Here is a 26,712-nt window from a genome sequence, read left to right as displayed (position 1 = left end):
GATTGGTTGCCGTATCTAGGCAGCATGGCCGAGCGAGCCAGGCCCGCGGTAGCCTGGCTGTGCATCGCGTGAGCCTGGCTCCACAGATGCGCAGATTTTGGTCGCATCTCCAGAGCCTGGCCCGAGCTCCTTTTTTGCATCGCGAGACACAGGCGCTGATGCATATGCGGCAAACCAAACAAGCGGCAAAGTAGCACGCGCCTGGTTACGTGGATGCAACCTACAACCAAACACACTACGGCCGCATACCGTGAGCCTGGTTGGCCTATATGCGGGCAACCAATCAGGCCCACTATTTCTAGCACCGCCGGAGCCGGACACTTCACAGTTCACACTTCTCATCTCCCATCCCATCGGCTCTGCTTGCCAGTTCCGCGGTGAGAGCCCACCACTTCTGCGTCTCAAGGTACCATCTCTATCCTCTTGGATCGATCCTGTTTCCATGTTCAGGGTTCTCATCCTGGGCTTCTCGCTCGCTGCATGCAGGGGCAGAGGTTGTACGGATCGCTCTGGCCTTCGCCGCCGGTTGGCTCATCAACCACCGCGCGGGCACGGGCGCACGACGCAGGTGCCATTCCGGTCTCCGGCTCTCTCCTCCGGAAGCGCTCTCTCCCAGAACAGAACGCCTACCTAGTTACCTACTCTCTCGGCAACGTTTCCAAAAGTTCGTTGAGGCATCAAAGAATTGCCTGCCTGCGCCGTGCGACGGCGCGGCCGGGATGGGCAAGATGAGCTGCTTCTCCGGTCTGCTCAGCTGCAAGAAGAAGGCATTGGAGGTTGGTGGCAGAATGAGATTCGGCTTTCGCCGCCCCTGAACTTTGGCGGAGCTACTCATTAATTAGTGACTTTGGACTTGTGCGTCAATGGCAGGGTAAGAACAAGGGCGCTTACGCCAAGAAGGCTAGCGGCAATGATTGCCCCAAGGTGAAGCCGGTGGAATTCATGGACATGGTGGTGGCGGACGCTGTTGTCGACGACGTCAGCAGGTGCCGAGACAGCGTTCCAGCGTCTGCATGCAGCAGTAGGCTTGTCGCTCACGCAGCCGCCGAGCTGGCACGCCATGCCACTGGCGAGAACGGCGACAAGGCCGCAGCTAAGAGGGACTCGTCCTCCGCCGCTGGCTCCTCCTCCTCCGGTTACAGCAGCGACGGAACAGGCGACGATGCCAAGAGCGCCGAGCCGGACGACGGCGAACCCTGCAGCCTCGGCCGCATGTCGCCGACGGCGGCATCGCCAAAGCTGATGCGCTCCTGCTCCAACATCGAGACGACGAGATCTGTCCTGACAGGGTCCGACCTGCCGGCGAAGTCACGCTCCTACGACGACCTGAAGACGCTGCCCTCCCACGGAAGCTCGAGCGCCCGCAGCGGCGGCGCGGTGCGCGCGAGCCCGACGCCGGCGTCCTCCAGGACCTCGTGCTCCGCTGACCGCGTCATGCTGAAGAAGCGGTCGTCGAGGCAGGTGCTCCCGTCGCGGAGCCGGAAGCTGTGGTGGCAGCTGTTCCTCTGGAGCCACCGCAACGTGCACCGTCGTCGGGGCGCGAGCGCGCCCACGCCCACGACGCTGCTGTGGCCATCGCCGGGGAGAGAAGGCGGCGGCGCCGCGCACCGGCGCGACGGGTACGCGTCCGACACGCTGGGCACGGCCACTGCGGACGACGCCAAGGAGAAGGGCGTCGCCGTGGAGGAGGAGGGCCCCCGCGTCCCGACCCAGTGGGTGGCGTTCTCCGCCGAGGCCTCGCCGCTGGACCGGGTCAGCGCGTGGGTGAACAGCCTCGGGAACGGCTCGTTCCACGCCGTCGACGAGGACGGTGGCGCCACGGGGCACGGCGGCGACGGCGCCTCGCGCCTGCGCCCGCGACCGCGTCGCTCTGAGATTGTGGAGCTGCCAACGTCGGCGGCCGGCGGCAGGAGGCATCCGCAGCCGCAGGCGAGGCGGCGCGCGGCGGCGGCGGCGGCCGAGGCTGGCCAGGCGAGCGGCATCATCGTGCAGACGCTCAACACCTTCTCCTCCGTCGCGCACATCGCCGGCATGGGGCTCCAGGCCGTCCCGGCGATCGCGGCCTTCTCGACCCTCCGGGCCGTCAATCTGTCTGGAAACGTGATCGGTAATTCCTGACACGAATTTTTTCCCTAGTACGTGCTAGTAACTAAGCTAACACAAGTAAATTTCGTTTGAAACATGTTACATGACTGAAACTGAATCCATAATTGCGCTTGGATTTGCAGTTCGAATCACCGCTGGATCGTTGCCTAAGGGCCTGCACTCGCTGGACCTGTCGAGGAACAAGATCGCAATCATCGAGGGGCTGCGGGACCTGACGAGGCTGCGGGTGCTCAACCTCAGCTACAACCGGATCTCACGGATCGGGCACGGTAAGCAACCATGCATGCATGCCCTTGTCCTGGCCATGCGACACCACTGTTTACTTCTCTACTGTACTGACTACTACTACCAGTTCGGCCGGCACTCCCGTGCTCTGAATACTTGCCAGGCCCAGGCAGGCGAGAGCACAGTGCCGAGCATGCTTGGAGCTATTTGCACCGCACGAATATTGTCCAGTGCAGCAGTAATGTGTGACACCCTGGATGTTTGGCATTTAGAGATCTTCGTCAGGTCCTCTGGTCGAGCTAGCATGGTCCATGCCTGCTGTGTTTAGCTCGTCGTGACTGAACAGGCTCAGGATTTCATTTCATTTCATATGTATGCGGCGTCTGGATGTGGTACTGGTAACCAGAACGCCATTACGCACGCCCGTCGCCAGCACATGCATGCTTCAGATATCTGACGCGGACATTTCGCATACTACTGCCTGCCTTCGATGCCCGTGACACGCTTCGGCGCATCCCATGTTAGTCATGTTTGGTGGTGCAGTGCAGTGGATGTTCAGAAGCATAGCATGGCTGTATGCCACGTCCATCAGCTGGTCCAGCCGTCAGCATTGCTGTACAGGTACAGCGCGGAACGGATGTGGGATTAACATGTGGTTTCTGCTTGCTCTGGTTCAGGCCTGTCCAGCTGCACGGCGATCAGGGAGCTGTACCTGGCCGGGAACAAGATCGGCGACGTGGAGGGGCTGCACCGCCTGCTCAAGCTGGCCGTCCTGGACGTGAGCTTCAACAAGATCGGCACGGCCAAGTCCCTGGGCCAGCTCGTGGCCAACTACGGCTCGCTGCGGGCGATCAACCTGCTGGGCAACCCGGTGCAGGCCAACGCCGGCGACGACACGCTGCGCAGGGCCGTGTCGGGCCTGCTCCCGCGGATCGAGTACCTCAACAAGCAGGCCGTCAAGCCGCAGCGCGCGCGGGAGGTGGCCAAGGACAGCGTCGCGCAGGCGGCGCTCGGGAACGCCGCCGGCGCCAACTCGCGCAGGCGGCCGGCGCGGCGCCTCGGCCAGAGCCCCGCCGGGTCGTCGGCCGCCAAGGGCCGCAGGGGCAGCAGGGGCAGGTCTGTCACCAGGCCCCAGAGCTCCAGCTTGCCATTGCCAAGGAGATGATGAGGCGAGCGAAACGTGACGTTTCGGCCTGAAGAAGAAAAACCCCATGCGCTTACATTGCATGAAAGGAAAGCCCTCACGATGCCCAGCCCAGCCCAGCTAATACCCACGATTGGTCATGTCATTTGTAGTTGTAGATTGCAGCCTAGTGGAGTAGTGGGCCTGCAGTCCGCAGCTATGGGTAATAATAATAATACGGAGGTGACAAGATCCACTGCAAGCAGAGAAGTTTGAGTGGCGAGCGATTGTCTGAATCCAATGAAAAATAACTTATAATATTACCTTCGTTGACACCGTTGAATTTTTTCGGAAACTTTAATCACTCGTTTTATTCAAAAATATAAAATTTTAAATCAAACATAAACTACCTTAATTGATAAAATAAATCACAAAAAAATAAATAGTAACTCATTATCTTTTGAATAAGACGAGTGATAATTTTTTTTAAAAAAAAACAACGGTGTCATATATTTATGAAGCGAGGGACAAGTTGCTAAGGAGATCATCACGAGGAAGATAACTTCTAGAAAGCCTTGAATTTGGGCATGAGAAAAAGAAGTTCACCCCCTTTTCCGTGCCTTTCTCCATTGTTCATGTCTCCACAAGAGTCCGTATTCAAGCGTGCAATTGTGCATAATGGAAGCCCTCTCTACCACTCCGTATGCAGGCGAGGTCTCTCACCTTGCCGCACTTCAACCGATGCTTCATCCATTTCCCTTCTACTCGTTTTTGCTGCGCATGTGAGCTTTAATGCCAAGGCTGTGGAGTTGGAGGCTGTGCTCGACGTCTTTCGGGGAGCGCATGTTCGTCTTCGACCAAAGGTACGTCCGTTCACCGGCAAGAATATTGTCGTCGCGCCACTTGCTTCCAAATTTGTCTTGTCTTCAATCGAAACACTGATGGAGATACCTTGTTCCGGCGACTGATTCAGTGGTGACTCCGATTTCAGATGGTACAGGGTTTATATATGTTACCCTTGTTCGATCTATTCGTTGCTTGTTAAATTTAGTGTTAGACCTATCTATTCATTGCTTGTTAAATTTAGCGTTAGTCCTAGTACAACATGTTCATTGTTTCATCGATTTATGGGTGTGTTTTATACTCCGATCGAAGATGGACAAGGATCCCATAAATATGGTAGACAACGTTGTACGTGTGATCTAAGGAAAACTTGATATCATTAGGAGCCTCATGTGATGGTTGTTGACTGTAACCTATAGTGGATAGGGCCGACCCTAGGGCCATGCAGCGGGAGGCCCACGAAAGAAAGAGGCCCAATAATCTAATAGAATATTAGGTTTCATATTAAATTATTGTCTTCCTGAATCACATAGAAACGGAACAAACGACACACATGTTTGGCTAAAGCATCGGTTGAAGGCCTCGTACATCGCTGCACAGAACCAGTCTCGTTCTCACTGTCGTCGCCGATCGTATGTCACATGCTCGTAGCTTAATTAGTTTTATCGAAATTATAATTACTAGAATGGAATTCAATTCCAACGAAACAAACGGGGCTTAAGGAAAATTAGTTTATTTTTAAATGAAAAAACAGAATTTCTTAGAAAAAATGGGGTTGCCAAACTATCACTAAATATATTGTTATTTTGGTCGACTTTATTTCTCAATAATTATCAGACATATTAAATTGAATATATATCAATGTATTTGTTTATGTTTTTGCAAGTAAAATTAACACATATTATTTATATATAAAAAAAATTATAATAGAAGACATATCACAATGAGCTCGCACAGGGGCCCTTAAAATCATAGAACCGGGGCTAATCGTTGTCTACGCCTTTAAGACCACGTTGCTCCAAATTTGAGACAAGCTTGACAAGTGTGCCATCTCCATGAAGAAGTATGCAGGCATTAAGTGTGAAGAGGCTTTATAAGTCAAGGATCAACCACGAAGCTCTTGATGAAAATGCTCACAATCCCAAGCCCATAACACATTTCAGTTTATTGTCTCCATTTTGACCAGATTAGAATTAAGTATGATAGTGACCAATCGAGTGGATGGTGATGCTGATTTTAGGCCCTTTGACAGTACTACACATTAACACATATATATGCAGTTTCCTTTATGCATAACCAGGGGTAGTGCGTAGAGGTGGCCTTTTGTTTTGCAGTCCTTTATTGTATTTCATGATGTACATTAGTAGGCCTTCATGCTATAGGATTCACGCTAGACATGTGGGAGTGGCTTTTTGGATGCAGTGGTATGGAAATTGTAAGGTATCACGATGTAGGTTTGCATGTGAACACGTTTTATATGGATCATTTTAAGACTATTACTAAATTTCTGTTGAAATTGATGGTTTATTTATCGTTTGTATGAAGCTTGTGATTCACACATCCAATATATTTATCACACCCTTAAAAATAACTACATTCCGTTTGCCACCTGGCTGAGGCACCTAAAGAATAATACAAACTTATATGTTTTGAGTGTTCTTTTTTTTGTGTGTACCAAAGCACGACAGTGGACTCGTTGTCTCAAAGCCAATCATTATATGTTGATCCAACGTACTTTGAGTGCAATTACACTCAGCAGCTGTGAATCTATACAAACTTCATAGACCCAGGAATGCAAATTGGGACTTTAGGGCCTCACTTGAAGACAAGTTCAGTGAATTTCACTCTCTCTCTCTCTCTCTTTTTTTTTTTGTCTCTTGCATCCACACACGCATGAAAATGTTTCACCGCTAGTAGCATTGCAGCCTCCATTGTTGGTAGAACTAGAATGGTACTAGTTGGGTCGTGAGACCAGGAAAAAGGAAGTCAGGGATACTTTCGTCAAGACCGACCGGTGTCGTGTCGCCTGCTTTGAAAAATCATACAACAACCAACTAAAATAAGCGCACGCGCACACGCATCCCGGCAGTCCTGTCCAGTGGTGCAGCTGCCTGCCTTCAGCCTTCCCTCTCTTTCGCGACCCCCCCGGAGCCGGAGCAGAGATCGCCAGCTCTACCGGCGCGGAGGCATGGCGGGGGCCGGAGACAAGGTGGACTACGTCTTCAAGGTGGTGCTGATCGGAGACTCGGCGGTGGGCAAGTCGCAGATCCTCGCCCGCTTCGCCCGCAACGAGTTCAGCCTCGACTCCAAGGCCACCATCGGCGTCGAGTTCCAGACCCGCACCCTCGTCATCGACCACAGGAGCGTCAAGGCCCAGATCTGGGACACCGCCGGCCAGGAGAGGTACCACTACCAGCAACTAACGCACCCGTCCGCCTCCCCGCTCTGCTCCCGATCCCTCTCCGCTGCTTTACTCGCTCGCTGGTCTCTTGCGCCAATCATGCTCCTCGACCCGTTCCTCCTGCGCATTAGATCTCTGTGGACTGTGGCAGTAGCTCAAACGTTGAGCGCAATGGTGGATCTCTCTGCTTGTGAAGCGTTTGCTTTTTCGCGCGTTCACACCTACCTTACCAGCAGGGCCGCACAGGACAATGTGCTGTTAGGTGATTAGATCTGGCAGCTCTATCCTTATGGCGCAGTGCTTTTACTGAAGCCACGCGCAAGCTTAAGTTAGTCTTTAACTGTTGAGACAGGACGAATCCAATCGTTTTTGTTGGTTTCTACTTGCTCTGAAGCTTTAGAAACCATGATTTGAGGAAGTAAACGTGTGCTATAGTTAGTAGTGGCTGCGGCGGCGGCGGTTCTGTATTGACAGAAGTTGTCTGTCTGACAGGGAGTTTGAGCAAATGGGAACAATATTATTCGAATTCTGAATTGCTGTTCATATTTACCTTGCCCTTTGCTCATCTGCTGTCTAATACCTGACGTTCTTTAATGCACACACAATTGGCAACGTTTTAAAAGTTTCTGGTGATTCTGTGGTACACACATGAACAGGCCTGCTAGATATACTATGAAATGCACTGCAAGAATTTAAAACCTTTGAAAAAAAAATTGTTTGCTGGAGACGTCAATGATGGGAGCGAGGCTACCTACCATGTTGGTTGAATTTGAGCTCCACTGCTTGTGCACTATGTCATGGTTCCTCGTTTGGTCGCAAACTCTCATCAGTTGCCAGCATGTCGTTACTTCTTATTCTGAGCAAATTTGCCTTACTAGCTTGAGCCTGCAAGACATGCTCACGCCCTGTTAATAGAACTGGAAGAATTTCGTAGGAGTAGAATAAAAGCATATGTTCGTCATTTTCTTCTTCAGACAACAAAATTCTTTACTCTTAACAAGAAAACCTACAATGTGCATGATTCATACTCTTGAAGCACTCCGCACATTAGAAGCATCACTTGCTTTAGACCTGTTCATGATATTATAGTGTTCCAGCATTCCAATTAGCAGAGTGGTGGTGACCTGTGGAAATTATTTCACATATTGGGTGCTGGTTCGTATCGGTGGCCTTTAGTAGTCATTTTTGTACACAGGAAAACCCAGATTTTATAGAAAGCTTGTAACGATACAATTGGTAGTCATTTTAGGTGCTGTTACTTTTCGTGCCTGCTTTCCATCACCTTTTTTTTTCATGAACTTCTCATGCTGAGCTGCTGGCTACACCCAACTGCTGCAGGTACAGAGCCGTGACTAGTGCTTATTATAGAGGCGCACTGGGAGCTTTGCTGGTCTACGACATCACCAGACGGCAGAGCTTCGATCACATACCCCGCTGGCTAGATGAGCTCCGAGCCCATGCTGACAAGAACATTGTGATAATGCTGGTTGGCAACAAGAGCGATCTCGAGGAGCAGCGGGCCGTGAGCACTGAAGACGCCAAGGAGTTTGCCGAGAAGGAGAACCTCTTCTTCTTGGAGACCTCTGCGCTCCAGGCAACAAATGTGGAGAGTTCTTTTCAGACCGTCTTGACAGAGATCTTCAAAATCCACAGCAAGAAGAACATGGTGTCGGAGCCAAAGAGCAACGGAGCCGCGCCAGCAATGCCGGGGACGAAGGTCCTCGTCCCAGGTCCGGCGCAGGAAATCCCGAAGAGCAAGTGCTGCAGTTCCATGTGACGCTTCTGCGTTTGGTGCTGGGTGTGTCGAAAATATTCACGAAATATTGTTTTTTTTTTGCTGTAAATCCCTGCTGTTATGCTTGGATTTTTGGAGGGGTTGTGTTGGAACACCGGTGTATTTTTAGATATTTGACACAACTGTGACACGAGGGAAGGATGTGCTGATGTGTATTGGTTCTCTTGTTCTCTAATTGATATGTTTTATCCCTGCTGCAAATATCTGTAGCACTGATTGTTTTTGAGAGTGAATCTGCCTTGTCCAAGAAAGAATCCTGCTAGTTTGCAACCATGTTTGTTGTCTGGAGCTAAACAGACAGATAAAACATGACGCGCAGGCTCTATCAGAGCAGCTAAGACAGGGAACAAAAATCCAAAAAATGACTAAGATGTAAAAAAAAAATGGTGGTCTGCTTTAGTATGAAAGTCTAGGCCTTAAAGCGAGCCCATGCTGCAGTGGCCTGTTATCCTTCCACCGTTAATAGCGGGCAGTGATCGCTGCTCTGTGAAGACAGCCTCACGCCGTTCCTGCCACTATAGGTCCAAGGAAGCCCAGGGCCTTCGCCTTGGCTTCCAACGGCCACTACCAACTTGGAACGGGCAGGCCAACAAAGGCACACCATGGACCCAGGCAAAGACACGGTACCAAGCATCCACACCACCTTAATACCCCCACATGGGTTACAAGCCCGCGCAACTGAGCTCGGCGAGTGTTAGCTACAAAGACAAATATTTAAGCTGGCGCTGCGCAGCTTGGAGCGGCGAGGTGGAACTAAACAGAGGGACAAGCGACTGGTACGCTGGCTTCCTTTCATGCTTTTTTGTTTCTTCCTGAAGAAAATTTTCGATGCAGCCGGTTACTGCATGGATGATTCAGACTCAACGATGTGCAGATCTTTTTACCGACAGTTTTGTGTTTTGAAGTGCTGCTGATTCCTACTTGTTAGAGAAGTTGCCATCCATAGAATGGTATTTTTCTCAAAAGAGAAGGGAAGAAACAACTGGCACTTTCCCATGCTGACTGATGCAGCAGTGGTATGCAAGAGATTCTGGTTTTGAAAGACCACAGGGGACAGCATAAACCTTGGAATGAATCAAGTGAAATGCATCAGGTTTCCGCGAGGGGGATAAGTGTGGAGGACACAGCGCAACGGTCCGCTGCCAGTTTTGCTCTCAAGAGCGGCCCATCCGTCCGAAAAGCTAAGACAGATTCGCTGTGCCACAGAGGTCACGGCGTCCCATTTCCGTTTTATATTCTAAAAACAAAACAAATCTAAATTTAAAAAATATATCTCGTTTCCATAAAAAAATATATCTCTATCCTGATGGGCATCACGTCAAGGCCGCTGGTCATCTTTGACGAGCGCGCTCGCTTGCCATCTCTTCCCGTTCTCGTGCACGTGCACGTATAGTACAGTCCGGTCTAGTTCAAAAGACAAAGAAGAAAATTGGTTTGCTAGGTCCATCGTGCGGTACATCTCCCCAAGCTGCTTGAAGTATGTGCAGTATCTTGTCTCGTCGACTGATGATGTAGACAGTCAATTTCATGTACCTCGGCACAACAGGGGTTTTCAGGTGATTTGAATATGGATACACAAGATTTATATAGAGTTTGTTGGTTTACCTCATCGTTTAAGAAGTTGTCTATTTTTTAAGTCATCATAAAACTCTAAATTTATCTAGAACTATAGTTCTACTCTTAGAGTTGCTCTAATAATGTTAAACGAGGAGGGGTAAGATAGAAAATACTCCATCCATTTCAATTTATAATTTGTTTCACCTTTTACCTGAGTTTTATCGGCTCGTCTTATTAAAAAAATCATAATTATTAGTAATTGTTATTGTTATATTGTTTAGCATATTATATACTTTAAGTATAGCTTTGAATTTTTCATTTTTAGCAAAAAATTTGAATAAAACGAGTAAGTCAAACTTAATACAAAAAGTCAAACGAATTATAAATTAGAACTGAGTGAGTATGAATAGGGATGGCAATGGGTGAGTGTGGTGCGGATAGAGTAAACACCCATCCAAGTTGACACCCGGCACATGTAGCCACATTCGCACCCATATTGCATAATGAGTGATTTTTTACACCCGCACCCATACATGTTAGGTGCTGAGCACGAGACACTCATTGGGTGATCGACAATTAGAAATAATTAAATAGAAGCATCATAAATAGCAAGGAAAACACATATCTCTACTACTCCTTATGTTTGTATTGTAGGCGTCCACAGGCAGAACGGCGCACGGTTCTGCCATCGCGCTCCCTCCACGCTCCCTCCCGAGTCCCAAGCGGGTATCCGTGCCCCCTCTCCCTGACGCCGCGATGGCCGCGCCCCCTCTCCCTCCCCCCGGCGTGATGCCCGCAGCCTCCGCCCCCGCGCCCCTCTCCCTGGCGCCGCGATGGTTGCGCCCCCTCTCCCTGACGCCGTGATGGTCGCGCCCCCTCTCCCTCCCCCCGGTGTGATGCCCGCAGCCCCCATGGAAGCCGCCCTGGATATGCGCGTCCCAGCCCCCATGGAAGCTGCCCCGGATATGCGCTCCCCAGCCTCAATGGAAGCCGCCGCTAACCTCGCCCCAGATTCCAACTGCGCGCCCCGCTCTCTCCTACCCGGATCTGCGCGCCCCAGATTATGGTTGAGCACAGACGTCCGCTATCCTCGCCCCAGCTTCCAACTGCGCGCCCCAGCCTCATATCTTCCTTGCCACCGACCGGATGAGCAGAGACAACCCCACCATCGGTGACACCCACTCCCCGCCAAAGCCAACCCTCCATCTCCGCCGCGGTCTACATCCGCAGTCGTCGGTGGCGCCCGCTGCGGGTGGCAAGCGAGAAGGTGGTAGGCATCGACCCACCACAAATTCCGTGGTGGCCGCTGCAATGCGAGAAGATTTACGGCTGGCTTATGCAAATCTTGTAGTTGCAAAGGCCGATGATGATTTCTCGAGGGCTGAGGAAAGTTTCAGGTATGCTCAATTGCACACTATGCATTGTTGGTCTAAACGGTTGTTGAGCTCGTTTAGACACTACACTGGCACACCGTTTCCATTTAATCGCCCATTTATCCCATTTAAATGGCCATTTTGCCTGGATTATGGCTAAAAGGTAGGTGACCGATTGTTTAGTGTTTAGCAAAACACTAACAACATGCTATGTTAATTAGTGAACAAAAATATTTTATGTTGTTTCTGTAACAAAGCAGTCTGAGCTAGCAAACTAATGAAGATATGGCATACTGATTCCTATCCAAAATGAAAAGATGGGTGCTGAGTTTTGTTGAATAAATCTGGATGTATTACATGTTTTGCTTATGGACTACAAAATATTTCAGGTAGTTGTGAAAGGGAAATGTGCCCTTGGGCCATTTCTAAGTGTTTTGGTGATTTAGGGTGTGTTTGGATGGAGGGACGAGGAAGGATGAAGAGGGATGGGATGGAATCATTTTAATTTGACTCGCGTTTGGTTTGGAGGTCCAGAGTCAGAGTCAAGAAATATTCTTCAAAAATAGTGGATGAGGCTATCCCTCAAAAATTAAGGGACGGGGTCAACCCAGGGTTGATCCCGTCCCATCCTTAGTTGACACCGAACCAAACACTACCTTAGTGTCCAACACAAGTGCCTAAGTGTCAAATGGTGGACAAAGTACAAATCAAGTATAAAGGTATGTTTCTCAGACTTAGTACATTGTTTTAGAGACTAATGTATTGTGTCTAAGTGCTGGAAACATGAGAAATCGAATTGGAGAAGAGATGGCTATGTTCAGCCAAAGTCTGCTCAGTCTGGGTGCACCGGACAGTGTCCGGTGGTGCACCAGACAGTGTCCGGTGCGCCAGGCAGACTCAGGCGAACTTGCTGCTCTCGGGAAGTAATTAACGGCGTACGACTAAAATTCACCGGACTGTCTGGTGTGCACCGGACTGTCCGGTGAGCCAACGGTCGGCCGGGCCAACGGTCGGCCGCACGATCCGCGCGGGACACGTGGCCGAGCCAACGGCTAGTAGGGGCACCGGACTGTCCAGTGTGCACCGGACAGTGTCCGGTGCGCCAATGGCTCTCAGGCGCCAACGGTTGGCTTCGCCAAAGAAGGAAAGAAATCCGCACCGGACAGTGTCCGGTGGTGCACCGGACTGTCCGGTGCGCTAGGCGACAGAAGGCAAGAATTGCCTTCCTGGAATGCACTCAACGGCTCCTAGCTGCCTTGGGGCTATAAAAGGGACCCCTAGGCGCATGAAGGAGGACACCAAGCATTCTCTAAGCATTCCTAAGCACTAAGACATCGATTCCGCGCTTTTGATTCCTTGCAATAGCAATTAGAGCTCTAGTTGAGTTGTGAACTCATTGAGTTGTGTTGTGAGCTCTTGTTGCGACTTGTGTGCGTGGTGTTGCTGTGATTTCTTGTCTTGAGTGTGTTGCTCATCCCTCCCTTACTCCGTGCTTCTTTGTGATCATCAAAGTGTAAGGGCGAGAGGCTCCAAAGTGTGGAGATTCCTCGCAAACGGGATATAGTAAAGCAAGCAAAACACCGTGGTATTCAAGTGGGTCTTTGGACCACTTGGGAGGGGTTGATTGCAACCCTCGTCCGTTGGGACGCCACAACGTGGAGTAGGCAAGCGTTGGTCTTGGCCGAACCACGGGATAAACCACTGTGCCATCTCTGTGATTGATCTCTTGTGGTTATTGTGTTTTGTTGAGACTCCTCTCTAGCCACTTGGCATTATTGTGCTAACGCCTAATCAAGTTTTTGTGGATTAAGTTTCAAGTTTCACAGGATCACCTATTCACCCCCCCTCTAGGTGCTCTCAATTGGTATCAGAGCCGTTCTCTTCAAGTAAGGGACTAATCGCCCGAAGAGATGGATCCTAAGGGCAAGGGGATCGTGATCAATGATAAGGAGAAGGAGTCCTTCGTCAACGAGCCAAAAGATGACAAGCCTACCGACTCAGGCTCGGGCCACAAACGAAGAGATGGGAAGAAGAAGACGAGGCACATCAAGGAGATCGTGTACTACGACGACAGCGATGAGTCCTCTTCTTCCCAAAAGGACAACAACGACAACGACTATGACAAAAGAAAGACGGTTAATTCAAACTTTTCTTTCGATTACTCTCGTATTCCGCATAGCTCAAATGCACATTTGCTTTCCATCCCTCTTGGCAAACCTCCACACTTTGATGGGGAGGACTACGGATTTTGGAGTCACAAAATGCGTAGTCACCTGTTCTCTCTCCATCCAAGTATATGGGAGATTGTTGAGAATGGAATGAAATTTGATAGCTCGGATAATCCTATATTTATTAATGAACAGATTCATAAAAATGCACAAGCTACTACTGTGTTGTTAGCCTCTTTGTGCAGGGACGAGTATCATAAGGTGAGCGGCTTGGACAATGCCAAGCAGATCTGGGACACCCTCAAGATCTCTCATGAGGGGAACGACGTCACCTTGCTCACCAAGATGGAGTTGGTAGAGGGCGAGCTCGGAAGATTTGCAATGATAAGGGGCGAGGAGCCAACCCAAACATACAACCGGCTCAAGACCCTCATCAACAAAATAAGGAGCTACGGAAGCACGCGATGGACGGACCACGACGTCGTTCGCCTAATGCTAAGGTCCTTTACTGTACTTGATCCACATCTGGTGAACAATATTCGTGAAAATCCTAGGTACACCAAGATGTCGCCCGAAGAAGTTCTTGGGAAGTTCGTGAGCGAGCGAATGATGATCAAGGAGGCAAGATATGTGGACGACGCATTGAATGGTCCAATCAATGAGCCTCAACCCTTTGCTCTCAAGGCAACAAGAAGCAAGGAGGCGATACCTAGCAAGGTGGCACAAGTTGAGGCGACAGTGCTAAATGATGAAGAGATGGCTCTCATCATCAAGCGCTTCAAGACGGCGCTAAAGGGTCACAAAAGGCAGCCAAGCAAGACCAAGACAAAGGGGAAGCGCTCATGCTTCAAGTGTGGTAAGATTGGTCATTTTATCGCTAACTGCCCCGATATTGATAGTGACCAGGAACAGGGGAACAAGAGGGAGAAAAAGAAGGCATACAAAAAGGCTAAGGGCGAGGCACACCTTGGCAAGGAGTGGGACTCAGATTGTTCGTCATCCGACTCCAACAATGAAGGACTCGCCGCCACCGCCTTCGACAAGTCATCCCTCTTCCCCAACGAGAGTCACACATGCCTCATGGCGAAGGAGAAGAAGGTATGTACTCAAAACAATGCCACTTATGATTCTTCTAGTGATGATGAGTCTAGTGATGAATAAATAGATTACTCTAGTTTGTTCAAGGGATTGGATAGAACTAAAATAGATAAGATTAATGAATTGATTGATGCCTTGAATGAAAAAGATAGACTTTTAGAGAAACAAGAGGACCTTTTATATGAAGAGCATGACAAATTTATAGAGGCACAAAAATCTCATGCTTTAGAAGTTAAAAGAAATGAAATGCTTTCTTGTGAACTATCTTCTTGCCATGAGACAATTTCTAGCTTAAGGAGCATAAATGATGAGTTGAATGCTAAGTTAGAGATAGCTAGTAAATCTAACTCTTGTGTAGAACATGTTTTGATTTGCAATAGGTGTAAAGATTTTGACATTGATGCTTGTAGTGAACACCTAGTTTCAATTTCAAAATTGAATGATGAATTGGCTAGTCTTAATGCCCAACTTAAGACTAGCAAGAATGAATTTGACAAGCTAAAATTTGCAAGGGATGCCTACACGATTGGTAGACACCCCTCAATTAAGGATGGACTTGGCTTCAAGAGGGAAGCCAAGGACTTAACAAGCCATAAGGCTCCCATCTCCGCCAAGGAGAAAGGGAAGGCCCCTATGGCTAGTAGTGCTAAAAAGAACTATGCTTTTATGTACCATGATAGAAGACAATCTTATAGGAGTTGTAATGCTTATGATGCTTTTGACTCTCATGTCATGTTTGCTTATAGTTCTTCCTATATGCATGGTAGAGATATGTCTAGGAGATATATTGTTCATATGCCTAGGAGAAATGTTGTTAATGTTCCTAGGAAAATTAATGAACCTTCTACAATATATCATGCTTGCAATGCTTCATTTGCCATTTGTAGAAAGAATAAGAAGGTGATTGCTAGGAAGGTAGGGGCAAGATGCAAGGGAGATAAAACTTGCATTTGGGTCCCTAAGACAATTGTGACTAACCTTGTAGGACCCAACAAGAGTTGGGTACCTAAGACCCAAGCCTAAATTTGCCTTGCAGATTTATGCATCCGGGGGTTCAAGCTGGATTATCGACAGCGGATGCACAAACCATATGACGGGGGAGAAGAAGATGTTCACCTCCTACGTCAAAACAATGATTCCCAAGATTTAATAATATTCGGTGATGGGAATCAAGGCAAGGTAAAAGGGTTAGGTAAAATTGCTATTTCATCCGAGCATTCTATATCTAATGTGTTTTTAGTTGAGTCTCTTGGATATAATTTGTTATCTGTTAGTCAATTATGCAATATGAGATATAATTGTCTATTCACAAATGTAGATGTGTCTGTCTTTAGAAGAAGTGATGGTTCATTAGCTTTTAAGGGTGTATTAGACGACAAACTTTATTTAGTTGATTTTGCAAAAGAGGAGGCCGGTCTAGATGCATGCTTAATTGCTAAGACTAGCATGGGCTGGCTATGGCATCGCCGCTTAGCACATGTGGGGATGAAGAACCTTCACAAGCTTCTAAAGGGAGAACACGTGATAGGTCTAACCAATGTTACTTTCGAAAAAGATAGACCATGTGCAGTTTGTCAAGCAGGTAAACAAGTGGGAGGAGCGCATCACAGCAAGAATGTGATGACCACGTCAAGACCTCTGGAGCTGCTACATATGGACCTCTTCGGGCCCGTCGCCTATCTAAGCATAGGAGGAAGTAAGTATGGACTAGTTATTGTTGATGACTTTTCCCGCTTCACTTGGGTATTCTTTTTGCAGGATAAATCTGAAACCCAAGGGACCCTCAAGCGCTTCCTAAGGAGAGCTCAAAACGAGTTTGAGCTCAAGGTGAAGAAGATAAGGAGCGACAATGGGTCCGAGTTCAAGAACCTTCAAGTGGAGGAGTTCCTTGAGGAGGAAGGGATCAAGCACGAGTTCTCCGCTCCCTACACACCACAGCAAAATGGTGTGGTAGAAAGGAAGAACAGGACACTTATAGACATGGCGAGGACGATGCTTGGAGAGTTCAAGACCCCCGAGCGCTTTTGGTCGGAAGCCGTGAACACGGCTTGCCACGCCATCAACAGGGTCTACCTTCATCGCCTCCTCAAGAAGACGTCGTATGAGATACTAACCGATAACAAACCCAATGTTTCGTATTTTCGGGTTTTTGGGAGTAAATGCTACATTCTAGTGAAGAAGGGTAGGAATTCCAAATTTGCTCCCAAAGCCGTAGAAGGGTTTTTGTTAGGTTATGACTCAAATACAAAGGCATATAGAGTCTTCAACAAATCATCGGGTTTGGTTGAAGTCTCTAGCGACGTTGTATTTGATGAGACTAATGGCTCTCCAAGAGAGCAAGTTGTTGATCTTGATGATGTAGATGAAGAAGAAGTTCCAACGGCCGCAATATGCACCATGGCGATTGGAGATGTGCGACCACAGGAACAAGATGAACGAGATCAACCTTCTTCCTCAACAATGGTGCATTCCCCAACTCAAGATGATGAACAGGAGGCGTGTGATCAAGGGGGAGCACAAGATGATCATGTAATGGAGGAAGAAGCGCAACCGACACCTCCAACCCAAGTTCGAGCGATGATTCAAAGGGATCATCCCGTCGACCAGATTTTGGGTGACATTAGCAAGGGAGTAACTACTTGATCTCGATTAGTTAATTTTTGTGAGCATTACTCCTTTGTCTCTTCAATTGAGCCTTTCAGGGTAGAGGAGGCCTTGCTAGATCCGGACTGGGTGTTGGCCATGCAGGAGGAGCTCAACAACTTCAAAAGAAATGAAGTTTGGACATTGGTGCCTCGTCCCAAGCAAAATGTTGTGGGAACCAAGTGGGTGTTCCGTAACAAACAAGACGAGCACGGGGTGGTGACAAGGAACAACGCACGACTTGTGGCAAAAGGTTATGCCCAAGTCGCAGGTTTGGACTTTGAGGAGACTTTTGCTCCTGTGGCTAGGCTAGAGTCCATTCGTATTTTGCTAGCATATGCCGCTCACCATTCTTTCAGGTTGTTCCAAATGGATGTGAAGAGCGCTTTCCTCAACGGGCCAATCAAGGAGGAGGTGTACGTGGAGCAACCCCCTGGCTTCGAGGATGAACGGTACCCCGACCACGTGTGTAAGCTCTCTAAGGCGCTCTATGGACTTAAGCAAGCCCCAAGAGCATGGTATGAATGCCTTAGAGACTTTTTAATTGTTAATGCTTTCAAGGTTGGGAAAGCCGATCCAACTCTTTTTACTAAGACTTGTGATGGTGATCTTTTTGTGTGCCAAATTTATGTCGATGACATAATATTTGGTTCTACTAACCAAAAGTCTTGTGAAGAGTTTAGCAGGGTGATGACTCAAAAATTCGAGATGTCGATGATGGGTGAGTTAAGCTACTTCCTTGGGTTCCAAGTGAAGCAACTCAAGGATGAGACCTTCATCTCCCAAACGAAGTACACTCAAGATTTGATCAAGAGGTTTGGGATGAAGGACGCCAAGCCCGCAAAGACTCCAATGGGAACCGACGGACACACCGACCTCAACAAAGGAGGTAAGTCCGTTGATCAAAAGGCATACCGGTCTATGATAGGGTCTTTACTTTATTTATGTGCTAGTAGACCGGATATTATGCTTAGCGTATGCATGTGTGCTAGATTTCAATCTGATCCAAGGGAGTGTCACTTAGTGGCTGTGAAGCGAATTCTTAGATATTTAGTCGCTACGCCTTGTTTCAGGATCTGGTATCCAAAGGGGTCTACCTTTGACTTGATTGGATATTCAGACTCCGACTATGCTGGATGTAAGGTCGATAGGAAGAGTACATCGGGGACGTGCCAATTCTTAGGAAGGTCCCTGGTGTCATGGAGTTCTAAGAAACAAACTTCCGTTGCCCTATCCACCGCTGAGGCCGAGTACGTTGCCGCAGGACAGTGTTGCGCGCAACTACTTTGGATGAGGCAAACCCTCAGGGACTTTGGCTACAATCTGAGCAAAGTCCCACTCCTATGTGATAATGAGAGTGCTATCCGCATGGCGGATAATCCTGTTGAACACAGCCGCACAAAGCACATAGACATCCGGCATCACTTTCTGAGAGACCACCAGCAAAAGGGAGATATCGAAGTGTTTCATGTTAGCTCCGAGAACCAGCTAGCCGATATCTTTACCAAGCCTTTAGATGAGCAGACCTTTTGCAAGTTGCGTAGTGAGCTAAATGTCTTAGATTCGCGGAACTTGGATTGATTTAAAGCATACATGTGTTTATGCCATTGATCATGTTCCTTATGCATTTTGTTGTTTATTTATGGTGCTCAAGTTGTACAAGCACTCCCCGGACCTCACAAGTCCTTGTGCAAGTGATGCACACATTTAGGGGGAGATGTGTTACAACTTGACCTTTTGAGACTAACCATGTGCTTGAGTTTGCTTGATTTAGTCTCGAAGGAGGATTGAAAGGGAAAAGGTGGACTTGGACCATGCAAGACTTCCACTGCACTCCGATGAAAGAGTAACTTCTTCCAAGTTCATCTTAGTACTCTTATTGCCTTTTTACTCTTAGTTGAAGATTTTGGTGAGGCAATGGGGTTAGAGGGCCAAGATTGATCCCGTTTTGGTGCTTGATGCCAAAGGGGGAGAAAATAAGGCCAAAGCAATAAATGGATCAGCTACCACTTGAGAATTTTGAAAATAGTAGAGTTAGAGTTTTTGTTTGTCAAAATACTTTTGTTTGCCTCTTATTGTCAAAAGTTGGTCTCTTGTGGGGAGAAGGCTTAATTATGGGAAAAAGGGGGAGTTTTTGAATCCTTGATCAATTTCTCGTGAAAAATCTCTCTTTATGTTTCAACATGTGTGTTTGACTTAGAGATAGGAAATTGAGTTTGATTTGCAAAAACAAACCAAGTGGTGGCAAAGAATGATCCATAAATGTCAAATTTGAATCAAAACAATTTTGAGTTCTTATTTGAATTGATTTTGCACTTGTTCTACTTGCTTTATGTTGTGTTGGCATAAATCACCAAAAAGGGGGAGATTGAAAGGGAAATGTGCCCTTGGGCCATTTCTAAGTGTTTTGGTGATTTAGTGTCCAACACAAGTGCCTAAGTGTCAAATGGTGGACAAAGTACAAATCAAGTATAAAGGTATGTTTCTCAGACTTAGTACATTGTTTTAGAGACTAATGTATTGTGTCTAAGTGCTGGAAACAGGAGAAATCGAATTGGAGAAGAGATGGCTCTGTTCAGCCAAAGTCTGCTCAGTCTGGGTGCACCGGACAGTGTCCGGTGCGCCAGGCAGACTCAGGCGAACTTGCTGCTCTCGGGAAGTAATTAACGGCGTACGACTAAAATTCACCGGACTGTCCGGTGTGCACCGGACTGTCCGGTGAGCCAACGGTCGGCCGGGCCAACGGTCGGCCGCACGATCCGCGCGGGACACGTGGCCGAGCCAACGGCTAGTAGGGGCACCGGACTGTCCGGTGTGCACCGGACAGTGTCCGGTGCGCCAACGGCTCTCAGGCGCCAACGATCGGCTTCGCCAAAGAAGGAAAGAAATCCGCACCGGACAGTGTCCGGTGGTGCACCGGACTGTCCGGTGCGCCAGGCGACAGAAGGCAAGAATTGCCTTCCTGGAATGCACTCAACGGCTCCTAGCTGCCTTGGGGCTATAAAAGGGACCCCTAGGCGCATGGAGGAGGACACCAAGCATTCTCTAAGCATTCCTAAGCACTAAGACATCGATTTCGCGCTTTTGATTCCTTGCAATAGCAATTAGAGCTCTAGTTGAGTTGTGAACTCATTGAGTTGTGTTGTGAGCTCTTGTTGCGACTTGTGTGCGTGGTGTTGCTGTGATTTCTTGTCTTGAGTGTGTTGCTCATCCCTCCCTTACTCCGTGCTTCTTTGTGATCATCAAAGTGTAAGGGCGAGAGGCTCCAAAGTGTGGAGATTCCTCGCAAACGGGATATAGTAAAGCAAGCAAAACATTGTGGTATTCAAGTGGGTCTTTGGACCACTTGGAGGGGGTTGATTGCAACCCTCGTCCGTTGGGACGCCACAACGTGGAGTAGGCAAGCGTTGGTCTTGGCCGAACCACGGGATAAACCACTGTGCCATCTCTGTGATTGATCTCTTGTGGTTATTGTGTTTTGTTGAGACTCCTCTCTAGCCACTTGGAATTATTGTGCTAACGCCTAATCAAGTTTTTGTGGATTAAGTTTCAAGTTTCACAGGATCACCTATTCACCCCCCTCTAGGTGCTCTCAAGTTGGGTATCCGAACATGGGCCATAACTGATAACAAACTAGAAGAATTGTTTCAGTTATCCCTGCGAATGTTCGTTACAAGATTACCACCAGGTGTAACTGTTATGTTACCTTTTGCCGATGATTCTTCGCTTAACAAAATTGGAGTGGAGGTATGGTCACTCCTTCAAGAATCGAACAGGCAAACATATAACCTATACGTTTTTCTTAACCCATCTTATATTCGTGCCCATCCATTTATCTGCATTATCTACACACATTGACACATAGACACTCTATCCATGTACTAATGTGTAGTTTGACCTCCTAATCTGCTTCCTTAAAAATGACTTGTCGTTTTCTATTTGAAGAGCTTCCCAGAGGAGCTATTTTCAGTGCTTCCCGAAGGAGCTATTTTCATTTAAATGGCCATTTTGCCTGAATTATGGCTAAAAGGTAGGTGACCGACTGTTTAGCGTTTAGCAAAACACTAACAACATGCTATGTTAATTAGTGAACAAAAATATTTGATGTTGTTTCTGTAACAAAGCAGTCTGAGCTAGCAAACTAATGAAGATATGGCATACTGATTCCTGTCCAAAATGAAAAGATGGGTGCTGAGTTTTGTTGAATAAATCTGGATGTATTACCTGTTTTGCTTATGGACTACAAAATATTTCAGGGAGCTGGGTATCCGAAGATGGGCCATAACTGATAACAAACTAGAAGAATTGTTTTAGTTATCCCTGCGAATGTTCGATACAAGATTACCACCAGGTGTAACTGTTATGTCACCTTTTGCCGATGATTCTTCGCTTAACAAAATTGGAGTGGAGGTATGGTCACTCCTTCAAGAATCGAACAGGCAAACATATAACCTATACATTTTTCTTAACCAATCCTATATTCGTGCCCATCCATTTATCTGCATTATCTACACACATTGACACATAAACAATCTATCCATGTACTAATGTGTAGTTTGACCTCCTAATCTGCTTCCTTAAAAATGACTTGTCGTTTTCTATTTGAAGAGCTTCCTGGAGGAGCTATTTTCAGGGCTTCGAACAATCCAGCTTTTGCGAGGGTTGACTGTAGGCATGTGCCTTTCATTCTCGTGCGCCCAACATTGGAGACCGATGGCTGAGGCGGTGTTGTTAAAAGATGGAAGACAAAGCGGTAAATGTGTTTTATAATCTGCATAATTTTTTTTGGTACGGTAAGTTCTGATAGATAGATGAGTCTCTCAACACATCATCCCTGATGCGAACAACAAAGAGTTCAGGTCTCTATTGCGCCAACAAAGAGTCCTGAACATTTTGACCGAGCAAGCTCTCCGGAAGAGCCAACCTCTTATTATATCCAACTTAAATCATGAAAATGCTGAATTACTGACTGCCGAAGGCCTCAAGGGGACGGTAAAGATCGAACAGCTATCTTTCCAAATGTTTCAAAGACTCAGCTGTATCGCAAAGTGAGAGAGATATCTGACTATGTTGGCAATCATTAGAAGGTGAACATGCTCTCACATAGAAAAATCCTGTGACTGATTGTTCATAGTTTCTATGTCAGTAGCATGATTTTTTTTTTATTTTTACAGTTTTTTAGTTGACACGAAACACATCATTTTATTGAAATAAAAACATCCGATTACAAAATTAAATAATTTATAAAAACAATTAAAATTTATATAACTTAACATAGAAATTTAGCTCTATGCATTCAAAGTAGCCAGGTTATCATGACGACATTAAGTTCTTGTATTTAACCGTTTCGACCAAATTTGTCCAATTGTTATAGGTATCTGTGAAAATCCATGAACAGCTTACGTGTTCATGTCTCTCATGTCTCTCATTTTATGTTCTTGCATGTCAATAACTAATTTAGCTGGCACTTAAATCAAGGGAGCCATCATCCGTGGGAGTAAAACTCTAGCCACATAATTGCTTTAATGATCTAGCTTGCTACATAAGATCGTGATTGTCAAGTCGATGAATAATAATAAAGTTTATCTTGCTTTTATATTTATAAGATCAAACGCCACAAATGATTTGCTTTCCGAAACAGCGGCTGCAATATCTCATCTCCTAACTCATGGCATCACTGCAGGTTCCTTCGACATAGACTGCGCAAGCATAGGTATTCATCCCTCCTCGAACAACCTGCCTGCACCACATGACTGCAACATGGAGCTGTGGTGATTCAGCAGAAGATGTTCTATTACAAAAGACATTCTATTGATTATAACTATGTAGACTAATATATATTTCCCTTACTGCATCCTTTTCAGGATCATAGGACCAAGAATAGAGTGCCAACAGTTATAGTGCTACACAGCTCTTATGTGTTCATTAAAAAAGTTAAAAAGGACAGATAATATGCATGAACCTGCATATGTTTAGATATTGGACTAACAGAGATAACATTTTGATAAAAATCAACATGACTCTAGCTAGAGCTTTGATAGTTTGAGAAAAGTCGCAAATGGATCGAATAGATCTGTTAGGCAGCCTTTAAGCAGAAGCGATAGCGAAAGGCTTTCATCAAATGGTAGACAAGCTGGTGCAAAGTAGGGACTTACAAGGGTCTTGTTCAGTTTTTACCTTTTTCTCAGTGTTTGTCATGAGAGATTGCGAGGATGTTCTCGACTAAGCAATGAGTGACAACAAACCCAATTAAAGGCTGTCAGTGTGGTGAGTTGTGATCTCAACAACTGGTGTGTGATGCCATTAACCCCTTTTTTCTTATTGGCGTCCAGGCTATGTTGAGTTCTAGCTAATTCTTTGTATCATGTTCATAATATAAGTATACATAGTGAAAATAAAGGAAATCGATTGATCAAAAGCTGGCGCCTAATAATTTTTGTACTTGGATGCTTCAAATTTCTCTTTTGATCATGGTTCCTTATAATGTCCCTCAATCTACATCCTATTGACTGACTTTTGCTGCAATTCTTTTCAATCAATATAGGATTCTCATTGTCCGCCCTTCCATGAACGAATGAAGTTATATGATAACAACATTTGGTGACATGTTTGCTTTCAACTACTGTCAACAGTCAATAGCCTCATTTGCCTAACGACAATGTAGAGTGATCTAAAATATGGTTGATATAGAGTTACAGTGCCTACTGATTTTTCTATTCACTTGGTGGCGGATACTACTAACCTCTAGACTCTAGTGAGTGTTTTCGTTCTTCCCTGTAAATAAGATGTTCTGTACCAATTTCTCGTTTGTTGTGATTAATAAATAATTTCAATTTTCAGGATTTCAGTGCAGGACCAGTACCTGATGCGATCAAGAGAAAACTAGCTGTCGAGACCAGTGTGCCTCCACAACAATCAAGTTTCAGCTATGTAACTGGACAGAAGCAGCCCCAAAACTGGTACCCGACAAAGAAAAAGGTGAAAGTTCCACATCTTCCTTCGCAGATTCTGCAGTGTCCCAGACCAAACGTGGTGCCATCCTTCTGGTGCAAAATCTGCAAGGTCGACTGTGTCACCGAGTTCAATTTCAGCGCTCACGTTGGAGGCAAAAAGCACAAGGCCAAAAAGCTAGAGATTCTAGGAACGTTGGGGGCTGCTAGCCGATGCGCAGGCAACAGGAGCGGTCAGCGGTGGACAGAGTGGACTTGCAGTTTCTGGGAGCATATGCAGCGAACAGAATGTGGCTGGCAGCGTTGCTGCTGGACCGAACTGTGACATGTTGTCTGAGAGCGGAACTAATGGAGCAAAAGGAAGTGAGTGCACTGTCCAGCTATGATCAGCTTGGGTTTCACTCCAGTCTGGTATTACAATAAAAGTTCGCCTTGCACATTTTCTTCTCAAGGGCATAGTTAACATATTTCTGTGTCAGATGGCTAGGCCGCTAGGGAGATTTCATCAGATAATAAGTTGAAACGTATGCAGTGTCCTATGTGAGAGCAGTACATTGTTTGGACATATATCTGATAGCACATGCATCATGTTTCTTTTCGCTTCCTTCTCGAAAATGTATAGTAGCAAGCTTTGTTACGATAGGAGGTGGAAGTTCAGGACGCTGTTCTGATTATGTACTACTGGATAGTTATAATGTATGACATCATGACTTGTTTGTTGTTTCCATTTCTTCCTTGGTGGTTCAAGATGATGGGGGGAACTGTAGCGTGTGCCAAACTGGCCGACACTGTGGGCCTTCGTTACGTACTAACGTGGACGTGGGCCTTAGTGTTCTCGGGGTGCTGAAGCTGCTCGAGGAGATGCATGGCAAGGGGTGCCAGTCCAACGAGCGCACCTACAGCACGCTGCTCATGGGCCTATGCAAGAACAAGAAGCTGGACAAGGCCGTCGAGGTGTACAAGTCCATGGCGGCGGCTGGGACGAAGCTCAAGTCGCTAGTGTATGCCTCCTTCGTCAGGGCGCTGTGCCGATCGGGTAGCATCGCGGACGCGTATGAGGTGTTTGATTATGCGATCCAGACCAAGAGTCGCGGACGCGTATGAGGTGTTTCCTCGGCGCCATATCTGTCAAAGACTTGCAAAATATATTAAGGATAAATCTAGATATGACTTTAAAATGTTTTGACATGGCTGTTCGACTGCTTGCCAATAAAGATTCACGTATGTCAAAAGGTGAAAAAATAAAGGATATAAAGCATTATATGGATATGCGCTTTTGGGTAAGTTTGTTTCCAATCAATAATGTAGCAATATATAGTATCTACCTATAATCCTCATGTGGTCATGTATATATATTTATCCAGAGAATGGTTGGTTTTGGCAACTTCCAAAGTACCATGAGGACCCTACAACAGAAGAGCTAGCCAAAACACTCGATTGTTGGCCATCAATGAACTACTATATCACTGGTTGTAGATATGTAAGTATGTGTTCATTTCGAATGTATTTATAAAAAGACACTTCTTTGCAATCCTAATGATTGATGTTTTGCAGGTTCTTATGCCATGGAAATTCAACAAGTGCTACGCCCTCTTCGTAATTGACCATGGTAAAAAACACGTGAGTTTTATTGACTTCACACCCACTCAAGATTGGTGTAAGCATATACCATACAAGAGGTTCGTGGAAGCGATTATCATGACCTCAAAGAAATATAAGATTGCCTACAGCAAGAAACATTCTGAATGGGTAGAGGATATTTTTAAGTGGGAACATACAGTTCGGACTGGTCTTCTAATTGACTTAAAAGGGTATTTTCTCCGTACCACGTACCTTCTCAGCAATATTGAATTTTTGTATGATAACCATTGTATATAACATAGTTGGCCAAACATTATTCTATAGGGTTAATACCAGCTACCTCGTTCTACAAGCTATGGTCATGTGGGGAAATGGTAGGCGAATGGAATTTGTTAGGGTGAGTGGAGTACGTTTGTTTCATGTTCAAACATGCATTCCAGTTACATAATACAAATTTGATTTGATGTTCTATTCTCTTATGTCTTTGTGTAGGATGCAAGGATTCTTCGAAGAAACTTTGTGATTGATCTATTAAGTTACGAGGACAATTCATGCCGCTATGCCATCCCTGCAAACATACAACATAGACTTATCAATATCTCTACAAAGGAATAGATTTGTGTACGATTGTTGATATATTGTTTGTTTTCATATAATTGTTGTGCACTCGCGTTTTATGATGAATCACAAAGTCATCACAACGCATAGACACCTAACTATCATATATATAGATCTGCATGATATTGATGGTTGCAATGTAGTGATGAAACAGATAGATTAAAATAACAAAATTTATATGTATAGCCAGGATCACCAATGGATTACAAAATCTTTTCTCATAACAATATA

At 46.5% G+C, this 26,712-nt stretch overlaps 3 protein-coding genes and 1 pseudogene across 3 annotated transcripts; all 4 read left to right on the top strand.

The window, feature by feature from the left end:
- The first annotated feature begins 292 nt into the window (after positions 1-292).
- LOC103631845 (uncharacterized) lies at positions 293-3,801 on the top strand. The gene is made up of 5 exons (XM_008653660.3): positions 293-406; positions 487-776; positions 871-2,107; positions 2,229-2,375; positions 3,009-3,801. The coding sequence occupies exons 2-5, from the start codon at positions 720-722 to the stop codon at positions 3,494-3,496; spliced, it is 1,929 nt and encodes a 642-aa protein (XP_008651882.3). The 5' UTR covers positions 293-406; positions 487-719; the 3' UTR covers positions 3,497-3,801.
- Positions 3,802-6,324: 2,523 nt separating this feature from the next.
- Positions 6,325-8,694, top strand: LOC100285194 (ras-related protein Rab11D). Its single transcript, NM_001158088.1, is given in 2 exon segments — positions 6,325-6,700; positions 8,037-8,694. Coding segments are annotated over 2 exon segments (654 nt in total). The 5' UTR covers positions 6,325-6,485; the 3' UTR covers positions 8,476-8,694.
- Positions 8,695-22,070: 13,376 nt separating this feature from the next.
- On the top strand, positions 22,071-24,668 carry LOC103644467 (uncharacterized; annotated as a pseudogene).
- A 228-nt stretch (positions 24,669-24,896) lies between these two features.
- LOC109940774 (pentatricopeptide repeat-containing protein At2g17670) lies at positions 24,897-26,390 on the top strand. Its single transcript, XM_020541007.1, has 4 exons — positions 24,897-24,946; positions 25,113-25,380; positions 25,837-25,891; positions 26,356-26,390. The coding sequence occupies exons 1-4, from the start codon at positions 24,897-24,899 to the stop codon at positions 26,388-26,390; spliced, it is 408 nt and encodes a 135-aa protein (XP_020396596.1).
- The last annotated feature ends 322 nt before the right edge of the window (positions 26,391-26,712 follow it).

The sequence above is a fragment of the Zea mays genome, chromosome 1 (genome assembly GCF_902167145.1).
Source record: "Zea mays cultivar B73 chromosome 1, Zm-B73-REFERENCE-NAM-5.0, whole genome shotgun sequence".
Taxonomy (NCBI): Eukaryota; Viridiplantae; Streptophyta; class Magnoliopsida; order Poales; family Poaceae; genus Zea; species Zea mays.
The sequence above is the reverse complement of the archived record's forward strand: the minus strand, read 5'-3'. Positions and strand labels throughout refer to the sequence as shown.

Bases quoted from the DNA above. Each gene is read 5' to 3' on its own strand.
- LOC103631845 (XM_008653660.3), top strand. From the start codon at position 720: ATGGGCAAGATGAGCTGCTTCTCCGGTCTGCTCAGCTGCAAGAAGAAG. The intron at 777-870 runs GTTGGTGGCAGA...CGTCAATGGCAG, and splicing joins GCAAGAAGAAGGCATTGGAG to GGTAAGAACAAGGGCGCTTA. The intron at 2,376-3,008 runs GTAAGCAACCAT...GCTCTGGTTCAG, and splicing joins GATCTCACGGATCGGGCACG to GCCTGTCCAGCTGCACGGCG.
- LOC109940774 (XM_020541007.1), top strand. From the start codon at position 24,897: ATGTATAGTAGCAAGCTTTGTTACGATAGGAGGTGGAAGTTCAGGACG. The intron at 25,381-25,836 runs GTATGAGGTGTT...GATGTTTTGCAG, and splicing joins AGACCAAGAGTCGCGGACGC to GTTCTTATGCCATGGAAATT. The intron at 25,892-26,355 runs GTAAAAAACACG...GTCTTTGTGTAG, and splicing joins CCTCTTCGTAATTGACCATG to GATGCAAGGATTCTTCGAAG.